Raw genomic sequence first — 26,820 nt, 5'->3', positions numbered from 1 at the left:
GCTGCTGGTGTAGTGTCTGCTGCTGTTAGATGGATATTCTCCTCCACATACATTTCTAGCCCAAAGAACTGCCAAAGTACCATCTCAGAATACCATGAAACTACCACAGACTTGAGAGAAGCAAGGTTATCCTCAAAGAGGCCAATAAACAAGGTAGAAGAGAAGGTAGTGTTGTTTGGATCAGGATCCAGATAGATCTGAAAAGGCTAAATAAAAGTTCTTTATGTCAAAATTCACTCACTGACAGACAACATCTCCTATCATCCATATTATTCTCCAGGACCCCAATTTTACACTGAAAGGATATGGGTGGATTAACAATCAAAAAGCAGCTATCACTTCCTAGGATTCAGGTTTACTCATGTCACTAGGGTCTGTGTCAGTACAACCAGCAAAAACATTAACTTTGTGTGCTCAGGAGTTGCAAAACACACTTTATATGTGGATTGTTGTTCACATAGAAAAAAAAAAATAAACTGCTAAGAAAAATAAAGTTGTTCAGTATAAAGACCAGGAAAATAAATGCCAATCTACCCACATGCCACTAGCTCTAAGAGAAGTACTAGTAAAAAAAAAAAAAGTACATAAAACCCAAGAACATAGTAAGAGCTGAATATCAATATGTCTGCACTGAAGTTATTCCCTGATGTGGGCAGATCCAATGTAACACCAATAGCCTAGACACCAGCACTGGCAGAAGCTGCACTGTTCAGTATTTCAACCTTTCTCTGTGTTATAATGTGGACAGATTTTGTAAAATTGGAAATTCACAATGATTTCATCTGACTGAGTTTGTGAAGTATGAATACTAAATCTGCAAAATAGCTATCAGAATGAGAATGACTCCAGGTCAAAGGGAAAATATAGAGATTCATGCTGTTAGCCTGGCAAACTAGAAAAACCCATATGATACATAGTCTAGAAGCATGAGAAGCAGCACTGAGTACGTTGCAAACATAGAAATGTCCCAGTGTTCACAAGTAGCAGCAGTCAAGTAATTCTTGGCTGTATATTTGAATGTAGATTTCAGGCCTTCTCCATCCATAAACATAAGTATTTCACAGGAGCAGTCTGCATTGTATTATTATTGAGAAGGGAGATTATGTTAATGTTGTAAAAAAATATTCAGCACACAAAAAGATCTAAGATGTGTTCTAATACTTTAAATTGGTAGCTTGCAAATACGCTTTTCAGTGTTGATTTATTTGGATAGTTTTTAATTTATTTTTTCTTTTTCAAATCTTTGACTGTTTAGAGAAGAAAACTGTAATTAAGGATTAATAATATGAGTGAACAAATACTGCTATAGCTGGTTTTCAAATCCTAGGCATAAAGGATTTGAAAGATTCCTCTCTCTACTCTTATTTACTAAGTAAGAAAACAGTGAGCTATTAAAGCCTACTTCTGATTACGGAAACCATCACAGTAAGGGACGGAAGGGTAAGAGACCATTCTTCAGGAACTGAAAAACTGCTAAATGAAAGATTTTAGCATTGCTAGTGGTCCTACTGCCCCAAGAGCAAGGGCTGTGCCCATAACATGCTGTGTCCATAACCTCTTCTTACGTGGAAGCACACAGTACCCTGGGTCGAGATCATACACAGCCATAGTGCTACGGTCTGAAGCAGAAGGCAGCAGCATGACCAAGTCAAGTGGCACAGAAAACGAATGATGTCAGTGACACTGAACCTCCCCCTTTTATGCAACTGGTTTGTGTCCTTCCCTGAGGTTTTATGCAATGCCATGAATAATGAACTGAACTGGGACAGGGCATATGCTCAAGCTCTGCAGCATGACTGTCCGCACCATTAAATTGGGAAGTTGCTTCCAGCCTGGGTCAAACTGCAGTGTCTGAGACAGTGCCTAGGCATGGTCAGCTATTAGCATGAGCCACAGATGCATACACAGGCATTTTGGATGCAAGTACCTTCTCTGGGAAGTATGAATTTTGCTGAGAGTATGTAAATTGTGCTGCATCAGTTGACCTTTAGGCCCCAAAAATGGTCCTGACCACTTTTTATTTACCAGTATAGACTCAGTCTTAAGAGATATATGAGGAGTTTTAATCTACCTGTCATCAAACCCAATTATATATACATGGGTCTTAAAAGTTCTACGGTTTTGTGAAGCTCTCTGTAACAATATGTAATGATTTCTACCTTGCATGCACCTTTCTTAACTCTCATGGAATTACTTTTGTGACACTGTTAAAGGTTAATATTTCTGGTACTTTTATTTCATCATTCTTCCAAGTGTAAATTTAAGGGACTTCTCAATTTTTTTTTAGTAGTTGATTTTTGTACAAGTGGAAACGTATGAGCTTTTAAATTAGCATTAATTCATAGAGACTGCAGGTTAATATGAATTTTGCAAGTGAAATTCACAGATATTCTTTATGTATTCATTATGCATGCATGGTATAGATCAATATTATTTAAAAGGTTAAAACATTATCTGATAAGGATATACATTAAGTATTTCCCTTTATGGAGAAAACTGTGGTGTTGCTTATCAGATTATAGCAGCATGACAAAAGTAAAAGTTGCTACAGTTTTGAGAGAAATACTTCACTGTATTTTAGAAAATTCTGTCAGAATTCCAATTAGTGTTTCAGATGCCCTTTGGTTAGTGTATCAAGTTTAATTTCAGCTGCCACATATTTCTGTAACAGAAAGTTGCTATACTTAAAAGAAAAATGCAAGTAACTTGCTTTAAATCAGGTATATATTAATAAGCTAGCTAACATGTTAAAGAGACTTTGTGCATTCATGTGAAACAGACACATTCCTGCCCTCTTTCTTTCTTTCCCACCTATCATATCCCACCTGTTCTTCTCATCATCAATTTCCACCTGTTTCTAAGGCCAGAAATTTTCTAGCACTCAATATTTTGTGGCTTTCAGAACTGAATATCCTTACAGTACCTGAAGTACATATCCAAATTTTCACCACTCAGTGTTAGTTTTGGAACTATTTTGCCAAATAAACAACATAGAAAATAAAAAAGATAAGAGTGCACTTAAGAAAGGAGAAGAACATTATCTTGCAGGCTTAATAACAGTATGAAAAACATTGACAAAATTTCATAAAAGATGATGTCCCATCTGAAATCCAAATTTTTAAGTTGTTATTGTAAGTCTTATAACAAAACCAGCCTGTTTTTCCTGAGAAGTTACATGAGTCTGATCTATTTCTCTCAAGTGCTTTATTCATGAGTTTGATTGTCAGGTCTAAATCTCTACTTCACATCTTCCAGGTTTTTATAATATCAAAAAGTCTCTGTAAAATTTCTCATCTCATCTCTTTTCTAAGAATATTAATAACTGTTCATTCATTCATAGGTGACCATCAGAATCCCACATTTATTAAGTCCTATAAGAGGATGCTTCAATGTCCTCTGGATACACAAGAAGGATTTTTAAATGCTGGTAGACCAAATGCTGACCAAAAGACTGTTGAATACATCCCTTCCATAAGTAATCATGAAGATATACTTATTTTTTAAAGGTAACATTAGCTCTACAGGATAGTAGATTTCAGTGATTCTATAATTTTAAAATACACATAATCATGTCAACAACCACTTAAGAGCATCTGTATGCACATGCTTGACCTAGTGTAGAACAACTTGTTAAGCATGGGTCTAAAATACGTGTTTGAAATTGAGTGTAAAACTCAGTATTATCACCAAAAGGCTGCTTTCCTGAATTATGTCTATTAGTTTTGCTTTGTGTTTCGTCATGACTAACAATCTCAAAACTTCTAATATGCTTATTCTTAACCTTTAAAAAGTTGTAAGACTCCCATTTGCCTTCAGAGGTAGTTAATATGGAGTCTTTAATGGACGAGTTTCTGTTCTTGAAGAAAATTACAGTCTGGGTAAACCTTCACTCAATAACATTTTAAAGATGTCAAACTGACATTGTTTAAAGGCAATCCAGATTGATAACACAGAGATAAAAGCTAACATGCTTCATTTCCTTACAGTCCTTACAACAATATAAATGACTATCTGTTTCATCTACAATGAAAACTAGTCAAGCATTAAATCTAAGTAATCTAATTTTATCCATGAGAGAAATATGGTAGGCTATTTCACAGAGAGAAAGTTTATTTGCCTTTCTGTGGAGCTCCTTGTTGTTCCCCCAGCTCTCCAGAAATGCATGACTTCATCCCATCACTTCAGGACTACAGATTTGAAAATAATGTTTTCTATACTTTCAACAGGTTGTTTGTTTGGGGTTTTTTTTTTTGTTTGTTTGTTTGGGTTTGTTTGTTTTTGTTTTTTTTTTTCAGAAATATTCATATCACATCATCAAAACAAGACTGAAAGAGCAAAGCAGAACATTTCTTTCACAGAAAGCAAAACTCTTACAATTTAGTCCTGGTTTTATATAAAATTTAAGGGTGGAATCATTCTAAAAATAAAGGAGACAGAATGAAAAAGAAATGTTAAAGGAAATAAGAATAGACAAATTTCTTGCAAGCAGAATTCCATCACACTTTCAGTATGCATACAAACAATTGTAATGAGCTATACCTAATTTTATCTAATAAAAAGGGAAGGAATGTCATTGCTGAGCTTGTTTTGTCAGTTATAGGACTGCAACAGGACTTGAGTTCCACTGCTTATATGATAAGATTGTATGACATAAAAGATGCTTTGGTATTAAAACAGTTCTTTAAAATTAATTTAATAAACATGCTTAGCAGAACTAAAAATCTTCAGAAGCAAGTATTATTTAATTTCATGCAAGGCAATAAAACTTGTAAATATTTCCTTTTTTTTTTCTCCACCGAAAATTACATCAAAATCAATACAAACCTCATGTTTTCTGTTTAATCTTTCTGTAGGTGAACAAAATGCTTAGCTGACAGAAATCAAACCAAATTTCATGGATTTCAAAAAGCTATTGTATTTCAATTATCCCCCTGGTTTATGTGAAGGTAAGATCATATATGAATAGATAAAATGCAAAGCCAAAAGGTCTATGGATACCCCCAGTAGGTCAGCTGGTTCTAACCAGTGTTTTTCATCTTGAATTTCTCCGGCCTCATCCAAGCCATAAACAAGCAGTTTTAAAATACTTAAATACATATCAAGGATCAGATTACCAATATTTTGATCACAATTACTAAATAGTCAGCTTTATTGATCACTGGAATGCTACCTGTGCCATTAGATATCTTTACTTGCAGTATGAGAATCATGATATAGCCCTCATCTTATTTTCATGTGGTCATATTAAATGGAATGAAACATCTTAACTAGTCCAACACTGATACTGAATTTTAGTTCACTTTGTATTAAAATTTGCCCTATCACGTTTTGGGGTTATTTTTTCATTTATATGATACAGCAAAATTTCTAGTTTCTACTTACAGATTATATTTCACTTTGGAATCATTTGGTCTAAGCTTCCCTTTCACTAGAAACCATTTTATGGAAAAGAATAAAAGCTTCCCTTAATTCATAGAATTTTTTTGGGACCCGTTACTGACTTCTGTCTCAAAGCTATATTGTTAATGAAAACTATATAGCTGATGCTGCAACTGACTTTTTGACCACTAAATATCCTCATGTTTTTTTAAAAATGGAATAAATTTTACCTTAATATCAAAAGCTCCTGGCTGACCCACTTTGCTATAAAGCTCCAGCTGGTTCTTGACAGGAGTTACCCACAATATCACCTGATTTAGTTGTTGATCAAGTTCGATGAAATCCTTTAGCAGAATCTCTATTTCTTTTTGTTTCTCTGGAAGATCTTTGGACACCTGAAAATAATACCAGAAACCAGTTTTTTTATGTGTATGAAAAAGAAGCCTAACATAAAGCAATTAAACACTACATGCTTATACACTTATATATTAAAATATAAGTTTTATACACTGGTAGGAAAAAGTTAAGGAAAAGAATAGACCCACTAATCAAATTATTATGGTAGATAACTTGTCAGTCAAAATGCATTCTTTCCTAAAAACAAAACCAAAACAAAACAACCCCACCCAAAACCACAAACTAAACCATACCAAACCAACCAACCAAAACCCAACCACACAACAAAAACACACACTCATGAACACACAATCAAAATCCAAACAAAATAAAAAATGCAGGCCCTAAACACCTGCATTTTTTTCTAAAGAATTTTTTATCTCAGTATATGAAACTGCTTTGCAGGTAACTTTTTACTCAGGAACAGAAATAGTGAAAATACAAATTTGATTGTTTGAATGATTTGTAGCATTTCTTGATCTCTTCAATCTAGGTATTTATAAATGTGTGTTTTCTTACAAGGTGTTTAGAGTTGCCACTTTAGTTCAAATATTCATGAGTAGATATATACAAGAAGAAAAATCATGCAGAAATATATCATCAGTACTGATCAAGCAACTTGGTTCTGCCATTTGCATTCAAAGTAGTCAAATTTTTAACTACTCACATTCTTCTGTGCCAAGAACATTAGAAATTATGAACTAATGAATGACATAGTTTAAACCCAACAAAACTGAAGTACTTGGAGGAATTATAGGAAGAGGACAAAAATAAATAATCCAACATAAAACTCCATGCTGCCCTTTCCAGAAACGTTTTCTTTAGCTAGAGAAGTGAAGTGCCACTGTACCACACAACAAGCAACACTGCAAACACATAGTAGGGAAAAAAAAACAGGTGTTGTTGAAAAAAATAATAATTCACAACAGCAGATACAGGGCCTAGGAACAGATAAGAAACAATGACAGCTGACTATTAAAATCAGCCAAGACATATGGCTACTTTTCCATATCAAGAAAAATGACATTTCATAGAATCATAGAATCATTCAGGTTGGGAAAGACCCCTGGGATCATCAAGGCCAACCACTGACCCTGCTCTACAAAGTTCATCCCTAAACCATATCCCCAAGCACCTTTAAACACATCCAGGGATGGTGACTCAACCACCTCCCTGGGCAGCCTGCTCTGATGTCTGACCACTCTTGCTGTGGAAAAAAGTTTCCTCATGTCCAGTCTAAACCTACCCTATTGCATTTTGAAGCCATCCTTTCAATGTTCATTATTTTTAAGCACATTTTTATTAAAGCAACACTCTTAAAAGTAGCAAAACATGAAGTTTCTGATACATACAATAAATTATAAATTCTCTGTAAAGTTAAAAATCATTAATGGAAGCACTGCTATCATATGGCCCAGCTACAGAGGTATTACTGCTGTGTACTAACTAACTTCTTCTTCCTAATGACGGAATTTTAGAGAAGACAATAAATTTAAACCCATCACAGACATAGAAATAATGAACTACAAATAAACAAACCAACCACAAAAAAAAAAAAAAAAAACAAACAAACACAAACCCAACAAACAACCCACAACAAAAGTCCCCAAATAAAACCAAACCAAGGAACCATGAGCTGAGAAGGTGACAACTGTCTCATGACACGATGATTTCTTTTCAAATTTGGCTTGAAAGTACTGCTTTGTTGGTACTAAAATACACACACACAAATATGTTCTGCGTGTGATTTATGAGTGATTTATATACTTAAGTGCTATTTGGAATTCAGAAGCTGATTTGCCATACATTATCTCCATTGATACTATAGCCACCCCATAACATCCTATTGAATAAAAATTTAACATGTGAAGTCAAATTACTTTTCCTGCCTTCCGAAATATACTAAAAACTCTCCTTTTTCAGAAAGGCCACAGATACGAAAGAAAACACTTAGAAATGCATCCATTCCCTTATGTGTTAACTCAATATCTATGCAGATTTTGGCCTAATTTCATAGATTAGTTTCATCTTTCTTACAACTTTGGAATATTAATCTCCAGCGTTTAGGAGATTAAATATTAATGTAAATAAGTTCCACAGAATTACTACTGAAAGTTCACAGGTAGTCATAGGCAGACAAAAACCAAACTGACTTCTGGAGATCTGAAATTTAAATTAATCTGCTTCCAATCAACATGAACCAAGAATATTTGGTCTATCACATGACAGAGAAAGAAAATTTTGAACAGTGTTTTTGGGAAGTAACCAGCTCTGTACTAAGATATATTCAATCCAGAAAAGCAGAAGATGAAAGATTAGATTTTGGTGACAGACTACTTCAACCTACTGTTTGCAAAAATAATCATAGAAGAAAAGAAAGCAAAATAAATCCCATTTATAGCCAGGGGCAAACTGTGATATAAAGAAATGCAGCCTCTTATGAGTTGGGTCCTGCTCTAAAATCATAGCACAAATTTAGGATTATAATATTTTTAATATAAAAATTAAAAAAAAAAACAAACAACAAACCTAGGTCAATATGAATCAGTTCATTGTGTACAGAAATTTAATGCCATCTACTTTTACCACTGAGATAAAAAGAGAAACAATAAATAAGTAAACTCAGGTTAAGGTTGCAGATAAACACAGATAAACATTTATCATGGATAAGCACTTAACAAGGCATAACCTTATAAGATCCAGGTAAGTTTACATGCCATGGGGGGTGAATCAGGATCTTAAGAGTCTGCATTCAGGGAATTTGTTTGCTCATCTTTATTATTTTTTAAAGCTCCTGCTGATCAGATTAGAGCCTGACGTGTTTAAGGTAATTACAAGGCCACTTCTCAAGGCAAGGTACTGCTGCAGACTGCCTGTTGGGGGACAGCTTGTTTCTAGAGCTAATTCTGCAACTCGCCAGAAGCATAATTTGGTTAAACCTCCATGGAGTAATGGACAGGGACATGGTGACTAAGAGTTCAGATTTCTAACCTTTCTGTGACAGAAAAGAACACAAGGAGACAGGGCCTCCATAATCTTCTCTACTTTTTAATTCACAGTCTTTCCAGCTTGTTATTCACAGCTCCAGTAGTTTCACCCCCGAGGTGGAATGCTGATGCTGGTGAGACCTACAGTCATCCCACTGCCCTTCTGTCTCTGGGCTCTTGGATGCCTCCACAGAGCTAGTGTCCCACTCCACTCCAATTCTCTCTTCTACAGTTTTGCATTTGGCCCCTCTCTTCCCTCATCCCCTTTTCAGTCATTTCACGCCTCAGAGTTATCAGTCTCATCTTGTTTGGTATCTTATCTGTCTCCCTTCTATTTAACAAAGATTATTAAGTTTATCATAGGAGGTCTAATGTCCTTTTCTAAGGGGGAAGACCAATAGGAACAGTGTCCATAGGGCAACACCTGCAGAAGAGCAAGGCAAACATGAGATATTTTCCCCTAGATCTGCCAAACATAGCCCTGATTAAAGAGTCTTACAGGCTGACAGGAAGACAGGGCACAAAAGAAAAAAAAGAAATTATAACAGCAATTGGAACATCTTCTTTAGCCCTTTAACAAAGTATTTTCAACTTTCCCTTATTTGGCAGCAGATCAACACTGAAAAGTTACCTTGGTTGCAACTTCGGGGAAAAAAAAAAGAAAAATTTGCAAGGGCAAAGGACAAAAAGTAAGAGTTATTGCTTCAAAGAAAAAAAAAATGTGATTTCTGCACCAAAGAACTATATAATCTCAATGACGTGTGCCAAAACTTTAATCCCATACATGTCATGCATCTCAAATTCTGTACTTTAGTTCAAATGTTAATTATTTTAATTGGAAGTTTAGTAACAGAATAAAATATTTAAGCTCTAAATTGGGAGAAAAGTAGAAGAGTCTAACTTTACTAACTGACTCTGGTCTTCACAATACTTAATTTTATCCCAATCTTAAACTATGAGATAATTTCCCACTTGTTTCCCATGTATTCCAACTTTTGCTAAAAAAACCTACAATAAATTACCAGCACAGAAATGATAACATCTTGCAAAACACGAGAAGACACTGTGAAATTTGAATAATTGCATATTTTCAAAGCCTAGATCTTTATTTAAATATTTCAACTTCTTCTCCTTATGAATTCTAAAATTAATTTTGTTGCTTGTTTCTGTTCCATCTGAACCTTATGTCTTGGATGAAGCCTAAATGACATACTATTCTGTTCCTTCCATCCCCACACAAATCTGATAACTTTGGTGCAAAATGATCCATATGCTCATCTTGGCAGTAAAAATCTTCTTGATCATTTCACATGCTCCAGTTCATCACTGATATTTCCTACTTTAGCTTTAGTTAGTTATTTCTTAGTCTATACACAGCCATGTATATATATATATATATATGTATATGCATTTATGGATGAATTAGAGCTGAGAAGATGAAAAGGAATATCAATTCTTAAGATAATAGTAAGTATAAAGAGTGGAAGAAGTTGTATGCATACATCACTTGATGTAAAATCATATCTTGTGTTTAATTCATTATGAACATCCAGAAAGCAGGCTCATTTAAAGCACTGTCAATTAAAATAAGAATTGTGGATTTAGAGTTCAATTTCGTCTTTCAGGATCAGTGCTCAGAATGAAAGAGTTGAAACTATTTGTGTAGAGACAGTAAGAAAGACTGAAAAATTGGGGACAGTCTTGCAGAAGTCAGAAATGTTAGTGCAAATGAATGAACATGATAATTTATATTCCTATTAAGGCACTGCTATCACTATGAGCAGCTGCTACTTGATAAAAGCAAGGAAAGCCACTGAAATGATCCAGCTGATTTGGAACAGACATCAGGAGATGCATCTCCTTGTGTTGTCAAAAAAACCCAAAAAACAAACTGGACAATTTTCACCACAGTGTGTGGAGAAAAACAACAACAAAAAAAAAAATCCCAAATTGCAACATTTTAGCAGTAGTGGAAATTTGTTGGTGTTTTGTTGTTGTTTGGGAGTTTTTTTTCCCCTTCAATATTAGATGAATAATCCCTTTCTCTTGCTAGCTGCTTCACCAACCTCTCAATAACAGAACAGCACTAATGAAAGCATCGTTTTCTGGTGAATTTGATAGTGGATTAAAATTTAGCTTTCTTCATATATATAATGTGATAAATGATAATAAACTGCAATGAATATGAGCAAAAGTATTTTGCAGGGTACCTGTGAAGGCTGCTAATGTTTTCCTTGTATGCTTGGTTTAGGAGGGACCATCTGATATACAAAATACCTTATGGAAATGGTCTTACAGAACAATGCCACGTTCGAAAAATTGTTTTCCTTACTAAATGTAAAGCAAGATGAAGCTTTTACTTTACTATTTCATTTCTGAAAAAAAAAATAGAAGTATTAGGAAAAAAGGAAACAGGTGACTACACTGCAATCAGGAAAAAGGAAACAGGTTACTACACTGCAATCAGAAATAAGGAAACAGGTGACTACACCGCAATCAACCCACAGCATAACTAGACTGAAAGCAGGGGTTTATATTGTCCAAGCAAAGCCTTCTATATTAAAGAAATATCTTAAGTCATAACAACTATTAAATGCAAACTTCCATCCAGACTTAATGAAAAATCACAACTGTCACTGCTAGCATACTAGGAAGATGATTGCATAAAACATCAATTCTTACAGTCACTGTTCATAAAGTTCAATCTGCTTAAAAATCACCATCCCTAGAACATATACCAAAAAAACTGTTTTAAAATAGAAGGGGGAGAAGTCAATTTTTATGCATCGTTTCTTCGTGAAGAACAATCAGTGTAAGAAAGAGTTTCATATAAGTTTGGTTTAGGATGCCATCTAGTTAATTAACTGAGCCATTTTCATTAACAAACTCAATATTGACTTTAAAACAAAATCTACGTAATGTCTTTAAAATTATGAATATTTATGAGCCATAGTGTCTTTGATGAAGTTGGAGTAAAGACTGTATTACAAGAGGAAGATGAAAGCATGCCACTAAAAATATGTATAGAAGAGTTTTATTTGCTGTGTAGGTAGTGCTTCAAGTTTCCCTATAAGCCTCTCAGGACCTGACCTTGGCACATGTTTTCAGATCTCTTTAAACTTTAAAAGTATATTTTTAATAGTCTCAAGTTTCTTTTTTATACATATATTAAAAAAAAATATAAAAAATATAAAATCCTCTGCTTCTCCATGGATGCATAGAGTAAAGCATCCCACAAATCCAATGCACCAAACAATTTTCTGCTTCATCTGTCTGTCCAGCTCTTTTAAAAAGCAAATAAACATATCCTGCACCCCAAGAATTTGTTTAATTTTTCCTGCATGGTAATATCATAGAATCATAGAACAGTTTGGGTCGGAAGGGACATCTGAAGGTCATCTAGTCCAACCCCCTCTGCAGCAAGCAGGGACATCCTCAACTAGATCAGGTTGTCCAGAGCCCTGTTGAGCCTCCCCTTGAATATCTCCAGGGCTGGGGCCTCAACTACCTCCCTGGGCAACCCGTTCCAGTCTACCACTACCCTCATGGTAAAGACTGTGTATATCATTGTCTTTTGAATATCTGGGGAGGGGGGTAGGGTGGGTATTTAATGTTTATAACTAATTGTCATTCATTCCCCTGTCTACTTCCTCAGTTCTTCCCTTTTGTCAAGGGCACTTTTTGAACACAAGACCCTCCACCTTATATCTTTGCTAAATAATCCTATGCATTATTTAATTTTCTTTTCCTTTCACAGGGACAGAAATCCAAAAGCAACAACAAAGTGTTTACAGTATGATTCCTTCAGTGACTCTTAACAAAGGATATTCTGTCAGGAAAATTAAGGTAAAAGTACAATGCCTTAATTGTTCTTTCCTTGGTGCATAGCAGACAATACAATATCTATCCTTCAGGCTACGTACAACACACGAGGCAAACCAGCTCCATCATGCACCCCACGATACTGGTAGCCTGCCTGAATGGTCAGTGAAAGCTTTTTTCCCATGTAATGTGAAACCTGACATGTTCAAAGGAGAGCATAAAAGAGCAGGCCAGCACAAGCCTAGATGTGCTATCCCAAGGAAAACACATTACTTCATAGGGTACAATAAACCTTGTCTTACATAGTTAAGAGCAATCTCTCCTCATGGTTTGGCCTGCAACGGTAGTCCTTTCAACACTTGTGTTCTTTCCAAGTTACAGAGCTCTCTTTCTGCCTGTTGCTTTGCCTTACCATCTTTTTCTGCAGCCCTCCTTTTCTTAATGTCACAAATTATCTGAGTGCTTTACTTTCAAAACCGTGCCAGTACTGAAAGCTCAATTTCCATGTTTAATCAGCTCACCATGGCAATCAATCAATAGCTAAACTAAACATACCAATATCTTTCAGACTGTTGCCTACAGTTGAGAGAAGCTTGCCACAAACATTCACAAAGCTGTCGTGGATCTTCTAGATACTGTCACCTGACAATGCCTGACAAGCAAAACAAAGCCAAAAGGCATTGCAAATGACAAATACTTAAGCAACACATCGTACCTTAAAATGCAAGCTAGAATTTTTATTGGGTTTGCTCACAGAGTTCTCTATAGAAAAGGAAAAAACCCAAACAAACAAAAAAACAAACTTCAACATTTTGTTTGGTAGAGGAATGCAATCTAAGATCTTAACACAGCAATAAAAACAGTATCAAACAAAAATTTCTGGCTGTTAGCTGCATTGAGCGGTAAGACAGATAATGGGTGTATAGATAAACTGTTTTATTTGCACAGGAAATAAACAGAGATTTGTTTGCCTTAGTTTTGTAGACTGTAGACAAATTACAGTGGGTTGGATTTTTGTCTGCAGCTGAATACTTATAGCATTTCCTAGCAACAAAGGTTTTACTCTGTTAAAAATTATAGGAAAAAGAAATAATCACTAGTGATTAGTGATCTTGACTGCCAAGTACTGAGCTTACATATCTGACATAAACCAACTAACAATGAACTTGCTTTACTTTATGGTTATACTTCAGGAATTACCCAGTTTGGCTCTTTGAAGGAAGTGACAACTTTTCATCTGTAAGAAACACACAGCTAACAGAAAAGTTGAAAGCATGGGAGTTACGTTAGCTAACAGTGCTCATTGTACAATCAAATTCAGTTATCCTAGCAACAGGCCATTCTAGAGGTGATGATGATGATAATGACAATGAATTTTTTGACAAGGTGTTTGAGAAACTGCGAAGAGAGGCCAAAAACAGGGCAAGGCAAAACAAAGGGAAAAGAGAAGGCTAGGTTTAATTTCAGGGTTGTTTCCAATGATTCTCTTTGTCGGAAATTAATACTGTTTGATAATATCTCTCAACATCCAGCCTAAATCTCCCCTGGTGCAGCTTGAAACCATTTCCTCTAAAGTCCTGTTGCTTGACACCAGAGAGAGGCTGCCCCTCTCCTCACTCTAACCTCAATTTTGCAGAAACCTCATGAGAAACTCCATCCTAACAAATATAAATTTGGTATTGCCAAAAGCAGCAGGTCTCTCTTGTTCCTCTTCTCTTTGTAAAACGCTTCCAGAACCTGTTGCACCTCTTGCATGTGAAGTGGAGGAGATTACAAACACAGAGCAGTCATAGAAACTGTCCTTTTACCATGTGAGAAAGTCATAGTAAGAACTCACACAGTTATTAAGGAATGACTGGAGTCACAGAGGTTGCTGTTGGGATGACTATGAGGAAAAAAAATGGAGGAGGAGGAAACACAGTATACTCTGCAAGAAACTCATTAGGAAATGTGCACAAATTTCTTTGTAAGCAGTCCTTTCCCATAAATTTTTCCATGTTAATGAGTAGCATGGCCTGTAGTCCACAAATAATACCATGATAAATTTCCAATTTAAATATATTTAACTTTTATTAAATTTATTATGTTTGCTGTCATTTTTTGCTAAGCCTAAAAACACACCTGGAAAAGGAAGACTAAGGTAAAACAAATAAAGCCAGAATCTAACATGCATAAAGAGGAAAGAATTCTGTTTTATATATACACTGACAAACTTTTCTCGGAGGAAAAGAACAAATGTTCAGCAGTAAGCCACAAGAGCCCCTGATATTGTGTGATTATTGCCTGATTGCTACAAAAACATTTTGCGTATCCTAAATTTTTCCTTTAAGGGACTTCATAATTACTAATACTTTGAAATGACAGTAAACAATGTACTGTAGTAGGAAATTATTTATTAATACTTAACAAGCTAAATAAAAATGACAGTATCATTAATAAAAAGAAAACAATTTTATATTTCTCTGCAGGACTCATAAAATAATATAAACCAGCATTACTAACCACCTTCGCAATGCTTTAAACCTTTTAATATCACCAAGCACTTCAATGTTAGAATGTTCCCATGGGGTAGGGACTTGTGTATAGAAAAATAGAGCAGCTGAAAAATTAAGCAACTTCCCTGACATTTCCAGTCCCTGAGAAGTGTCAAGATCAAAATGGTCTCTGTAAAGTATGATACCCAAATATACCATCTACCAGGAATTCACAGCACTTCTGATGCTGTGCTACTCCATCTATTTATTCATAGTGCTTCATTAAGGGGACATGTAACTTGTTTAATTTTTACCTTGCTGCTTGTAAATAAAGAAAAAAGTATTGGAGTTTCTATGTTAATAAATTAAAATTAGACCAATGCAATAATCTGTGCAAAGCACATGCTTATGAGATAGCAGAGAAGGGGGCTGGTTGTCTTCATGTTATGCAGGCTTGACTGTCAAAGTTGACAGGATGGCTTTTTGAGTTCCAAAGTAAAAGATGTCTCCAGAAAAATATTTCAGGCTCCATCTAACCTGCTAGACAAAGAGGTGGCTCTGAAAGTCCAGAGGTGAACATGGACCCTGGACACGTCCTGGCTCCACACTGAGATAAAAACTAAATGTGCACAAACTGTACCCTTCATTTCCACAGGAAGGAAACACAGGCTTGGGATAAGACTAAAGGTGTAGTCTCCTCTTTTCATGGCCCTGAAATGGGTACACTGCATCACAAACATGCCACTCTCCATAGAAGAAACATACAAAAAAAGCTATGGAACACAACTAAAGGATACAAACCAAGCATAAATAAAGTTAAATCAATTTGCATCCATTCTCTTTTCCCAACAGAATAATTTCATAAGTAAAATTCTTTCTTTAATCAGCTTTGTTTCTGCTACTGAAAGAAGTAGAACTAAACGATAACATGCCTTCCAAATTTATTTTATTGCCTGTGCAACACTAAACTAGTCTGGTGGGCTGCATTATCTGCACAGTCAAGATCAGCATCTTCTCTGTGGTTATAATATCATAACACTATTTTATTCCAGCAGATTGTTTTGGTTTTGTTTTGGTTTTTTCTTTCCTTATCCTTATAAATCAAACTTGTACCTTTATCAAAGTTCTCTCCTTTGAAGGGCTTGAAAACATTGCATTTCCTTTTTATCTCAGGATGACATTTTAACTTCCACTAAAACCTGAGAATTACTTATGTCCATTTTAAGTTGAATGACCATTACACAGTGACAAAAAGACCCACCAGACAGTATAGAAATATGGGTAAGACATCCCTGGAGATACTCAAGGTCAGGCTCAACAAGGCTCTGAGCAACCTGATCATAGTGGAAGATATCCCTTCTCACTGCAGGGGGGTTGGACTAGATAACCTTTGGAGGTCCCTTCCAACCCAAAACATCCTATGACTCTATATATCATGTATTATCCTACTACCAGTATGAATATTTCTGTACATCCTTATTTTTAATCTATACATCCACAATATTTTCTAATTAGATTGAAAACAATGGACAACACCAAACAGTTGATCTTCAAATTAAGCTTTAAACTAACAAAATTTCCAGGAAAAAAAAAAACACAGAAAAAAACAAACAAGCAAACAAAACCCCCAATAGTTAGTTTCAAACATTATTCAATACTTCTGGAACACTAAAGGCATATAAATTTTAATATCATTTGAAATAAAATAATGTTTTTTAAAGGAGGGTCATCAACATTGTTTTACTTCTGTGTTGTGTTATGACATCTTAATTCCTGTATGCTTAGCATGGCTGGAAAACAATAATTTATCTTTACACTACTACTAAATTTGCCTTCTGAAATCTTAATTAGTGGTAGCTGTTAGCAAGACTCAAATAAAAAGGCATGAAACCTATTTATTCTTCTTTCTTAGAGACTGTGACATTCTGATGTGTGGTTGATCCACAAATATTGCAAATAGATACATTAAGCTCCATTTTGCAATGGGTGAGGACAATTTTAGGTATGGCTGATGAAAATGTGAATGTGGACTACACCTAATCAGCAATATATGATAAGGTGTCATAGGTAATTTATCATAACACCTTAAAGGAGTCAGGTCAGTTATTAATTGAAAGCAAATACAGGAGAATATTTAACTTTTGATCCCCCAAATGATGGAGATATTATTCTAATTTCAAACTGAAAGCAGAGAAATCAAACTGTAGTATTCATTTTCTAAGACCTTTTCCCCTCCATCCCACAAATTGCAAGAGTAGCATTTGTAGTTGTTTCAGCTGTGAATTGAAACTAAGTTACACTGACATCCTGGAAATTTGATGTCATCACAGGTAATCTGTGAATAATTACTACTCAAGACAAGGTACAACACATGAACTATAACCTTGTCATGACTTTGCCTTTCTGCACTTTCTGGGCCCATCTGTTTTTCCTCTACACGTGATCAACCAAGCTAAGATGACCTATGCTTTCCCTGGTGGTACAGAAAATGTTCAAAAATTGCAGCCATGCCACTCTACTCCATACTTGATTTTTGTCCATATAGCACAACAAATTGATTTGCTGTGGCAGTAAACAGTGAAATAGTCTCTTCAGCGTCTAGTAATTAGTTCTAATACTAGCAGACAAATTAAAAGGCAGTGAAACAAAATGTCTCCATCAGGCACTCATAATAATCTTCATAATACATACAGTAGATGTTGTGAAGACTAAGGTGGATAAATGAGGAGAATGCTGATTCTGGCATCCAGCTTACTTTCAGATAATCTAGCTCATCCCTCTTGGCTGACACCAGACCAAGAATAATATTAAGGAGCAATAAACTCCTTCAAGCAAACCTCTGACCATGGTTCACTGGTCTCAGACCTAATCTATCAATCTATTTACTGCACAGTAAAAGGTAAGAAACACATTACAGATCTGTTATGCTCCCTGGCAGGTGGTATATGACAAGAACTGAATTCATCACAAACTCCAGTGCCTAGGATCCCTTTTGCATGCTTTGAAGCCCTAGGTGGCTTACTTGGCGATCAGAGCAGAAGATGCTTTGAGCAAAACAATGAAAAATTATTGATGTGAACATATAAAAATGGTTATAAACCACCTTATTTTTCTTACAACTAAGACTTCACAAAGTGTTGTTTTTCATTTTCACAAGAAATACTGGATTTGGAGAGGGTACAATAAGTAAGACAAGGCTAGAAGTCATGCTTGCAAATGTGGACTTTAATCTTAATTCTCTGCTTAAACTATGTCTGAGATAGCAACCTATTAGAATCACTATTCAATAAAGTTGTTTAAAGAAATGTCATTTAAAAATTATTGCTATCCAAAGGAAGAGAAAAATCTTCATATATCTATTTTCAAGGTCACCAGCACGTGATAAAACACCTAAAAGCAAAGACAATACCGAAGCCAAAGCAAAAAAAAAAAAAGCTTATTTTATGTGATTGCAAGTCCTTTCATACTCAATTTCTTTTCTTGGCTTCTTTCCATTGCTGTAGGGCAGTAGTTTCTCTGACTGTAAAGAAGGTTTGAACATGACTTATTTCAAATATGTCACCTTGAAGGTTAGGACTCACAGGTGTTGTCCCCCATTCCCCTGCTTGGCAGATCAAGGCAAAACAAAATTTGTCATAACCTTAGGAGATATTTGGTTACGTTCTTAGCTGGTGTAAATTGTCACAGCTTCTCTAAAATAAAGAGAATTACTCTGGTGTATGACAGATAAGGTCCTGACTTACATTATTTATGTAACTGTCACGTATGTTTCATGTTTTGAAAATAATATCATCCTGCAATACCAGAGAATAGGGAATGGTAGATTGTTACAAGATAATTTCTAGCAGAGATAACAGGAAACAGAACAAAAGAAACAGCTTGAAACAAAGGATTAAAGATACACTCTTAGAAGGGGACAGAGAGATAGAAAAATCTCTGTATGATGAGATCCACTGTGCTTCAAGGAACACAAAAAATATGCACTCATCAAAATAACTGACTGCAGAACCATACTCAAGTGACCTGTAGAAGTTTGCCTGATATAAAAGTGCCAGTGCTGCAAGCTTTGGATACCTGAGTTTTTATCATTGCTTACAGATCTGTAACTCAAGGAAGACAATGTATGTCCCTCTGTCAGGCTTGTGGATTTTCTTTACATGATTCTAATCTTATTTCAGAGGAGTAAGTGAAAAAATTAAATAAGGCTTCCTACCCAAATAGTGAGTAAAAGAAAAAAAAAAAATTAAAAAATCCTTTGAATTTCCTTGGAAAAATTCAGTTGCAGAAACTCTAAAAAAAAAATAGCTGCCTCTTATTTACTTATTTTAAAAACATTTTTGAAGACCATATGGGAAATAGAAAACCTTCAGAGAAAAAGAAGGCCTTCAGAAAACATGTATGGATTTGAGTCTTGTTATTTTCAAACTGAGTTTCTGTTCATTAAAAATATATACTGCTTTTTAAAGATTCTTTACAATTCAGCTACCAAGAGCCAGTGCAAAAAGGAATTTCTCAGCTTTTCCTGGGTTACCGCAGCCTGCCCCGCCAAGCCCCCACTCAACCTATGACACAGTTTTACGTGTCACCATAGGTGGATAAATGAAATAAAAATAAAGTGGTTAAGTAATGATCTCAAATTAAACTCATTTTTCTGGTTTTAATCTCTTTTAGGAGTAAATGGAAGTTTTCAAATGCCAAATTCCAAGCCTTGCCAGAAACATTACTTAGATCTAGGAGATAAATAGGTTTGTCCCCCATATTTTATCCAGACCTAACTACTTTCAATAGCACTCATAGTTGCTCTGTGATAAGAAATCTACAACATTTCTGCATCTGTAAGCAGACAGTGAAATGCAAATTTTTTTGTGTATATGACTAATCAGTAAAATTCAAACACATATTACAGATTTCATTAAAATGTATTTTGTAATTTTACTAAAAGTTTGGGTTTCTTTGCCTGAAGAAAATGTTGTGTTTTTAACACTCCACTCAGATTTTCAAATCACAGTGCTTAAATTCAGCCAAGTGCTCTGAATTCTGCTATATATATTGATTTCAGAAACCCATTTGTTCAGAAAGAGATACTTCTGTCCAAGCACCTAAATAATGATTAATGTGTCCAACTTGGAGTTTGTGAATGTGATCAATATTTATTATCCACTTTTGTCTGAGTCATTAGCTAATATTCTGAACCTTGCCAGACTGTTTCTGTTAGGAAGAAACTAACAAGAGTCCCCTATCAAACAGGTTCCTGTTTATTTCCCAGGTGTCTGCTTGAAGTTCATCTGTGTTCACAGAAATGGTAACAAAAATCTCCAAGGTGTAGTACTCTTGACCACAAGCTTGTCTTTTTAGTAAGGTGCTTAGAAGGAGATGTTCTCACTTATTTTTACTCTCCCGGAGCTAAACACAACAAATCCCTCTTATTTTTCACTCTGGCATCCTGGTAACTTCAATAAACAGACACCAGAGGTTAATGTTCCAGAATGTGACTTTACCATCAGGCTCAACAGAAGTCCTTCAGCTGATTCTAACGCTATCCTTTTCTGACCAGACTAGTCTGTACCTTGGGTGCTGGTTCTCTGGACAATGCTTTCTACCATTTCTGCTACATGAGAAGCAGAAGTTAAATGAAAGCATTCAAATTATCTACCTCTTTACCAGATCTGCTACTCATTGTCACCAGTTTCCAAGAAAAAACGATTGGTACTTCAACAATATGATAAAAATAAACCCCAATAAAATCCTCCCTCATTTCTCTCCATGAATACCTAGATCCTAGAAAGCAAAATCAGTGGTACTTTGCTAGACAAAAACTGAAACTCAAAGCTCGGGGTTGGAAGAAGCCTTGGTGGAATGTGAGTGGCTACAGATTTCACCATAGGGTTGGAGAGGGAAGAGGAAGTGTTTCCTTAAAGACAATCAGTCATTTGCTGCTGCCTCTCACACATGAGTCACAAAAGCAAGAATATTTGCTGCACCCTCAAAACAATCAGACTACAAAAATGGTGCTCTGCATTCCACCCCTAAGCATCAGGCCTATAATTTAGGGAGTATATTTGGATGCAACGTGATCACTTCAGGCACATCAGGTCTTGGCTAGCTGTCATTGTTTCTCACAGTAGTGTATTGCACACATTTTATTTCCTCAGGTTCATTATGCATACAAATGTCTCTTCATACAGAGAAAAAAAAATAATAGCAGAAAATATATACAGCAAATATCTGCTACAGATGAAAATTTTATCCCACAGTTATAACACTGATATGTCTAACCTTTAAGAAGCGATGGTTAGCCTCCTTCAGTGCACTCTCAAGCTTATGTTTTTTGTCTGGGTTCAGGGATGCACTTCCAAGTGCTGTTCCTCCAGTTTCATTTAATCGTTTCAGTATTCCCTTGTGTGGTGGCAGCTCTTCAACTCTTAACTGAAACAGACAAATACAGCAGTTAAGACAAACTGTGGTAGAATTTCCATCTCTCTTATCTTCACCCTTATTGATTGGTGTATCAGCTGAAGGAATAAACTCAATTCAAGAGCAAATAACTATTGCTCTATGAATGCAGAAGGCCAAAACTCCCCAGCGGATGGGGCTAAAATCTCCCATTGGATTGAGCCTAAAGAGAGTCCTAAAATTCAAAACTTGGGGTTTCTCAAAGTACGGAATCATTGTTACATATGTTCCACATTGGGACACTCAATAGCTTGTGTATATCAATTTTAATCTTGCTTTTATTTTTCTTTTTTTAGTATGAAAAAGTATTTTGGAGAAGAGTCTTAACACGTTTCATGCTGTGAACACAGTCAGTGAGATGATACGTGGTGAAAATCCTCTGTTTCACCTCACATTGAAGAGTGTTTGTGAATATTCATTAAAAATCAAAACCAAGGAATGCCAAAAGATGCAAGACATCTTCTAAAAGTACCCCCTCTCCACCATAATGCTGTTACTGCAAATTTGGATTGCCAAAGTAATTTGACATATCAAGTAAGGATATTTTAACTAAAACAAGTTTTTTCAAGGGTTGTATATTTGTTTTTCTTTTTAACATAAGCAGGTGGTATGAAATGAGACACACTGCAAGCCAATGATTATTTGCTTCATTAGGATGTGTTTTGTGTAGCTCCAAAAGAACAAGGTGGGCTGTAAAAAAGAAATACAAATAAAAGATTGATAGTACTTTTAATTTTGGGTTATTTATCCCCTGGAAATACTGCAGAATAAGTTTCTCCTTTCAGTACATTTCCCATTACTTTCCTCATTTTAGTATGATCAGTACATATTTGTACCTGAATTTTGCAATTCCACTGCTTTGATTTATCTAAAAAAATGTTAATGATGCCATGTGTTTGATGGCAAAAGTCTTCTCCAAAGACAGAATTTAATTTTATTCAATGTATAACTTACAAAATAAGAAAATATTAGGAATAAGAATCACAATACCTTCACTTTGCTAAGGCAGTCTCTTAACTGGTCTTCATTCCCTGGTTCAAGGGGAGTACTAATAATGGTGTCTGCTTCCTTTAACCATAAAATCAACTTGTTCAAGTCCTCTTGAAATCCTGATAAAATATTCTTTTCTTCCTCTATCCTGTAACAAAAACATGAAATTAATATTTCTGTATATTTTTTTTTAATGAAGTGTTCATCCATACTAAAGAAAGGCTATGGAAAAAATAAATATTATTATTATTTATTGTTAAAAGTGTGTCACTTTTTCATATAAAAATTATGAGCTCAGCATCCTCTTAACATACCATTAAATGAATTTTTAAAGAAAAACAAAACAAACCAAACCCCCACAACAAGTCATAATCTGTAATGTCCCTAAATTCAGCTTTTGGATTGCATATGGCAGGGAGCAGACAAGCGCATCAGAACTAGAACTGTTAACAATTCAGACCAGATTTTTGTGTGAGCTAACAATAGGGAAGCCCAGTGTCAGAAAGTAAAAATTCTAGCTCTATAAAGTTGACACTTCAAACTATTTGGACACGCTGTGCAAACAGATATGTTGGTGCCCATGTGTCCTGGACAAGGGTACTTTTTTTGGTTTGTGCTGGGGTTGTTTTTTTCCCCTTTTCATGAGAAGCTGGGAGGGGCTACAGACAAGACAGCCACCTGAACCAGCCAGGGGGGTATTTGATACCATACTGCCATCATGCCCACTAAAGAAGGGAAGAGCTGGCTGGGACAAGTTCAGGTTCTTTGAGCAGGGAACTGTGAAATGCCAACAGTTTGAGGGCTGAGCTGAGCCATCATCACAGTCAGTGCTGCATTTTGTATCCCCCACTGCATGTATTGTTTCATTAGTGTTATTGATCTCTCTGACAGTTGTTATCTCTCTGTGCTGTTCTATTAAACTCTCCTTCTCTCAACCTATAGGACTTTACCTTTTTCTCATGATTCTCCTTCCCATCTCCCCAGGGAGAGTGGAACAGTTGTGTTAGGAGCTGCATGGGGCTCAGCTGCAGTTGGGCTTGAACAATGATGCCATGACACATTACTTTGTGTGAGGTATTCCATTTATGTAAGGTTACAGACTTTAAGAAAGAATAGGATAGAATTTCTTTCACTTACATTTAGATGTCTACTTTGTCTACATCTACAGCTTAACTATTGATTTTCTCACCCAGATTGTCTTCATGCCAGTTAGTATTTTTAAAGTGTGATACGTGAATTCATCTTAGATTATTACATAGGAAGAGGTAAATTCTGCCATACAACCTTTTTTCTTTTATTAAAGGAAATCCAGATGAAAAACTAAGTCATAAACACTGAAGATGCCTAAAGTAAGACTATTTTGCCCATGACTGTATGGAGATCTGAACTTTCATGCTTGAGCTTTCAAAATTATCAAGAGATGTATGAAGAAAAAGTTCAAAGGCAGCAGCAAAAAAGTATTAACAGAATGTGAGGCCCTGGGAATTTAAAATACAAGTGGATCTCTTCTGAAGGAAAAAAAATGGTTTATATAAATTATTTATAATTTATTCTCCAAAATAATTTACCAAACAGAATCTAAACTGAGTCTTACCTGTATGGAAACATTAAATAAAAAGAAACAATAATTAATAAACTATTTAATAATAATGTGGGAGTTTGTTGCTGTTATTTTATTAGGGTTACTTGAGATCAAAGCAAAAGATGTAGAACCAGATTGGGTTTTTTTTAAGAAATAAAAAAAATACAGTTTTTTTCCAGGATCCAACTGGGTTTGAGAGGTTAGATCATTTATTACACATAAGGGGTTTATTAGTATTTTAAGAATGTAATTCAATGTTACAGTGGAGAATCAAGGTCAGCATTATTAATGTATTATTTCTGAATGCAAAAATGTATTAAAGCAGAATTTAAATGGGTTTAGCCTTGTCTTTTTTTGTTTTTTTTTTTTTTAAGAAACTCTGTTTTCTGATGACCAACTTGAGGAAATGTATCTCTTTACAAAAGCTATATGAATAAGCTTCAGGCAAAAGAGAATGAATAAATATGTCAGCTTTACATTATCTAACAAAACACACTGAAAATAATAGTTGCTTGACATGCTTGTCTGTGCACATGCACACAGATACACTCTGACAAGCAGTTTAAAAGCCTTTATTGAAGCAACTATAGTTTAAAAGTTAGTATTAAAGCAGACCAGTCAACATCTATCTTAAAAAAAATTGTATATCCAAATCCCCCAAACATTTCACCCTACATTATGAAATCTAATTTTAATTCACTAAAATCTTATATGACTTTTTTTTCCCCTGACTATAATATCCAGACAATAAAAGCAGTCGAGTGACTTGAATTGTTCCACATTTATTTACAGAAAAGAAAGCTGCTTTCTAAACGTTTTAAGCAAAAGCTTTTGGTTAGAGAGGAAAATGAAGGAAGAAAAACAGTATAATTTGTAAAGTTATAAACAATATCATCCTGGTTGTAATTTAAAATGGAGAAAGACTGTTTTGGTCATGTGGAAGTCAAGTCCCCACAACAGTTTTCTCTGCACAAACTGTTTCGCTTCTATCACAGTTGGCTGTCTCAAACAGACCACTTCCCTGATCCCCTTTTTTTATATTCGAGTATCTGTGCCAGACTGTTCCTGGAGCAGTATGCTGAGCTCAGGCTCTGCTTGGGTGCCTACACTTCACCTGTGCCATCTCAAGGCTGTTGTTTCCCAGCCAAGCTTGCACAAAGGTGAAACAGTCACCCAGAATGGTAGAGGCACTTGCTGCTTTGCCACTACCACAGTGCCCAAAGCACCTGTGCCATCACACGAGTGGCACGTGCTCTGTCCTTCTTCAGGAGCACCAAACCACCCATAGGTAGGGAATGAAGGGAAATTCAGCAATAAACAGCAGCCCCCATCACCAAGAAGGCATGGACCACATGGGACACTGCTGGAACTCAGAGTGGTGATACTTTTCTCCTCTTACCTCTGATCTTAGCTCACTTTTCTCTCTCTCCAGCACATACTGAGTAATCACCTTGCCTGCCTTAAGAACCACTCTATGATCAAAGTGATCTGCGCTAACTTGTGATTAATAAGCATCCAATCAGTCTAGCCATCTTGATGTCACTGCTTGGTATCACTAATGAGGCTCCCACGAACCCTTCGTCTGAGGTCAGGTTGTGACAGGCCATCAGAGGAACTTCTAGTAGTGAAAAGGACATAAGCATATGAGCTGAACTAAATTCCATGTCACATCAAAAGAAACATCTGATTTCATGTCACAGGTAAGAAAGTTTTATAGATTAAGATTTTTTTTTTTGAAGAGGGAAGGAGTTTTGTTGTTGGAAAGCTGACTACTATGAAATAAATCAATGGGGCATACATTTCAATGATTATTTTACACAACTTACAAACTAGCAAAACTTTTGCTAGTGCTTTACCTGCCTTCCATGTAATTTGGTTTATTACATTGCTTTAACAAAGCAAGATAAGAATTTCTGTACTAGGTGAATGAACACTTCACAGGCTCTGCAGACCTTTCTCCACTAGATTGCAAGCCAGGGTTAAGTACCAAAGACAAAACTCTTGAGCAGACTTCGCTATTGAGCTGCCATATCTCACAGTCTGGCTACACTAAACAAGCCACATCTTGAGGAGACCTGAAAAAGATGATATCCACCATGAATAAGACACAGCCTTTTGGGGATAGCAAAAGCCAGACAAGAACACATCACTACAAAGGTGTTCTTGAAAAAGAGCATTCTTGCATTCAATTTACAAGAATCAAACACTTTTTGAAAGTGTCTCCAGCTATTAATGACATGTCCAGAGATGGGCAACAAAGCTGGGGAGGGATCTGTAGCACAAGCTCTATGATGAGCAGCTGAGGGAGCTGGGGTTGTTTAGCCTGGAGAAGTGGAGGCTCAGGGGTGAGCTTATTGCCTTCTACAACTACCTGAAGGGAGGTTGTAGCCAGGTGGGAGTTGGTCTCTTCTCCCAGGCAACTAATGACAGAATGAGAGGACATATTCTCAAGCTGCACCAGGGGAGGTTTAGGATGTTAGGAAGAAACGCTTCACAGAAAGAGTGGTTGGCCATTGGAATGGGCTGCCCAGGGAGGTGGTGGAGTCACCATCCCTGGAAGTGTTTAAAATAAGCCTGGATGAGGCACTTAGTGCCATGGTTTGGTTGATTAGATGGTGTTGGGTGATAGGTTGGACTTGATCTCTGAGGTCTTTTCCAACCTGGATAATACTGTGATTCTGTGACTTTATGATCTTAAAGATCTTTTCCCATTAAATTATTTTATTGTTCTAAATCC

General features: G+C 35.8%; 1 protein-coding gene across 1 annotated transcript in view; it reads right to left on the bottom strand.

Annotated features, from left to right (window-relative positions):
• DMD (dystrophin) overlaps window positions 1-26,820 on the bottom strand; it is an 851,798-nt gene that overhangs the window by 383,789 nt on the left and 441,189 nt on the right. The window contains exons 41-43 of the mRNA XM_054391265.1: window positions 22,502-22,649; window positions 21,335-21,484; window positions 5,610-5,774 (exon numbers count right to left, since the gene is read on the bottom strand). Of these exons, the coding sequence (XP_054247240.1) occupies window positions 5,610-5,774; window positions 21,335-21,484; window positions 22,502-22,649 (463 nt within the window). The remainder of the gene's footprint in view (window positions 1-5,609; window positions 5,775-21,334; window positions 21,485-22,501; window positions 22,650-26,820) is intronic.

This window comes from Indicator indicator, chromosome 1, assembly GCF_027791375.1.
Source record: "Indicator indicator isolate 239-I01 chromosome 1, UM_Iind_1.1, whole genome shotgun sequence".
NCBI classification, from domain to species: Eukaryota; Metazoa; Chordata; class Aves; order Piciformes; family Indicatoridae; genus Indicator; species Indicator indicator.
Note: the sequence above shows the minus strand (reverse complement) of the source record. Positions and strands in the feature narration are given on the sequence as shown.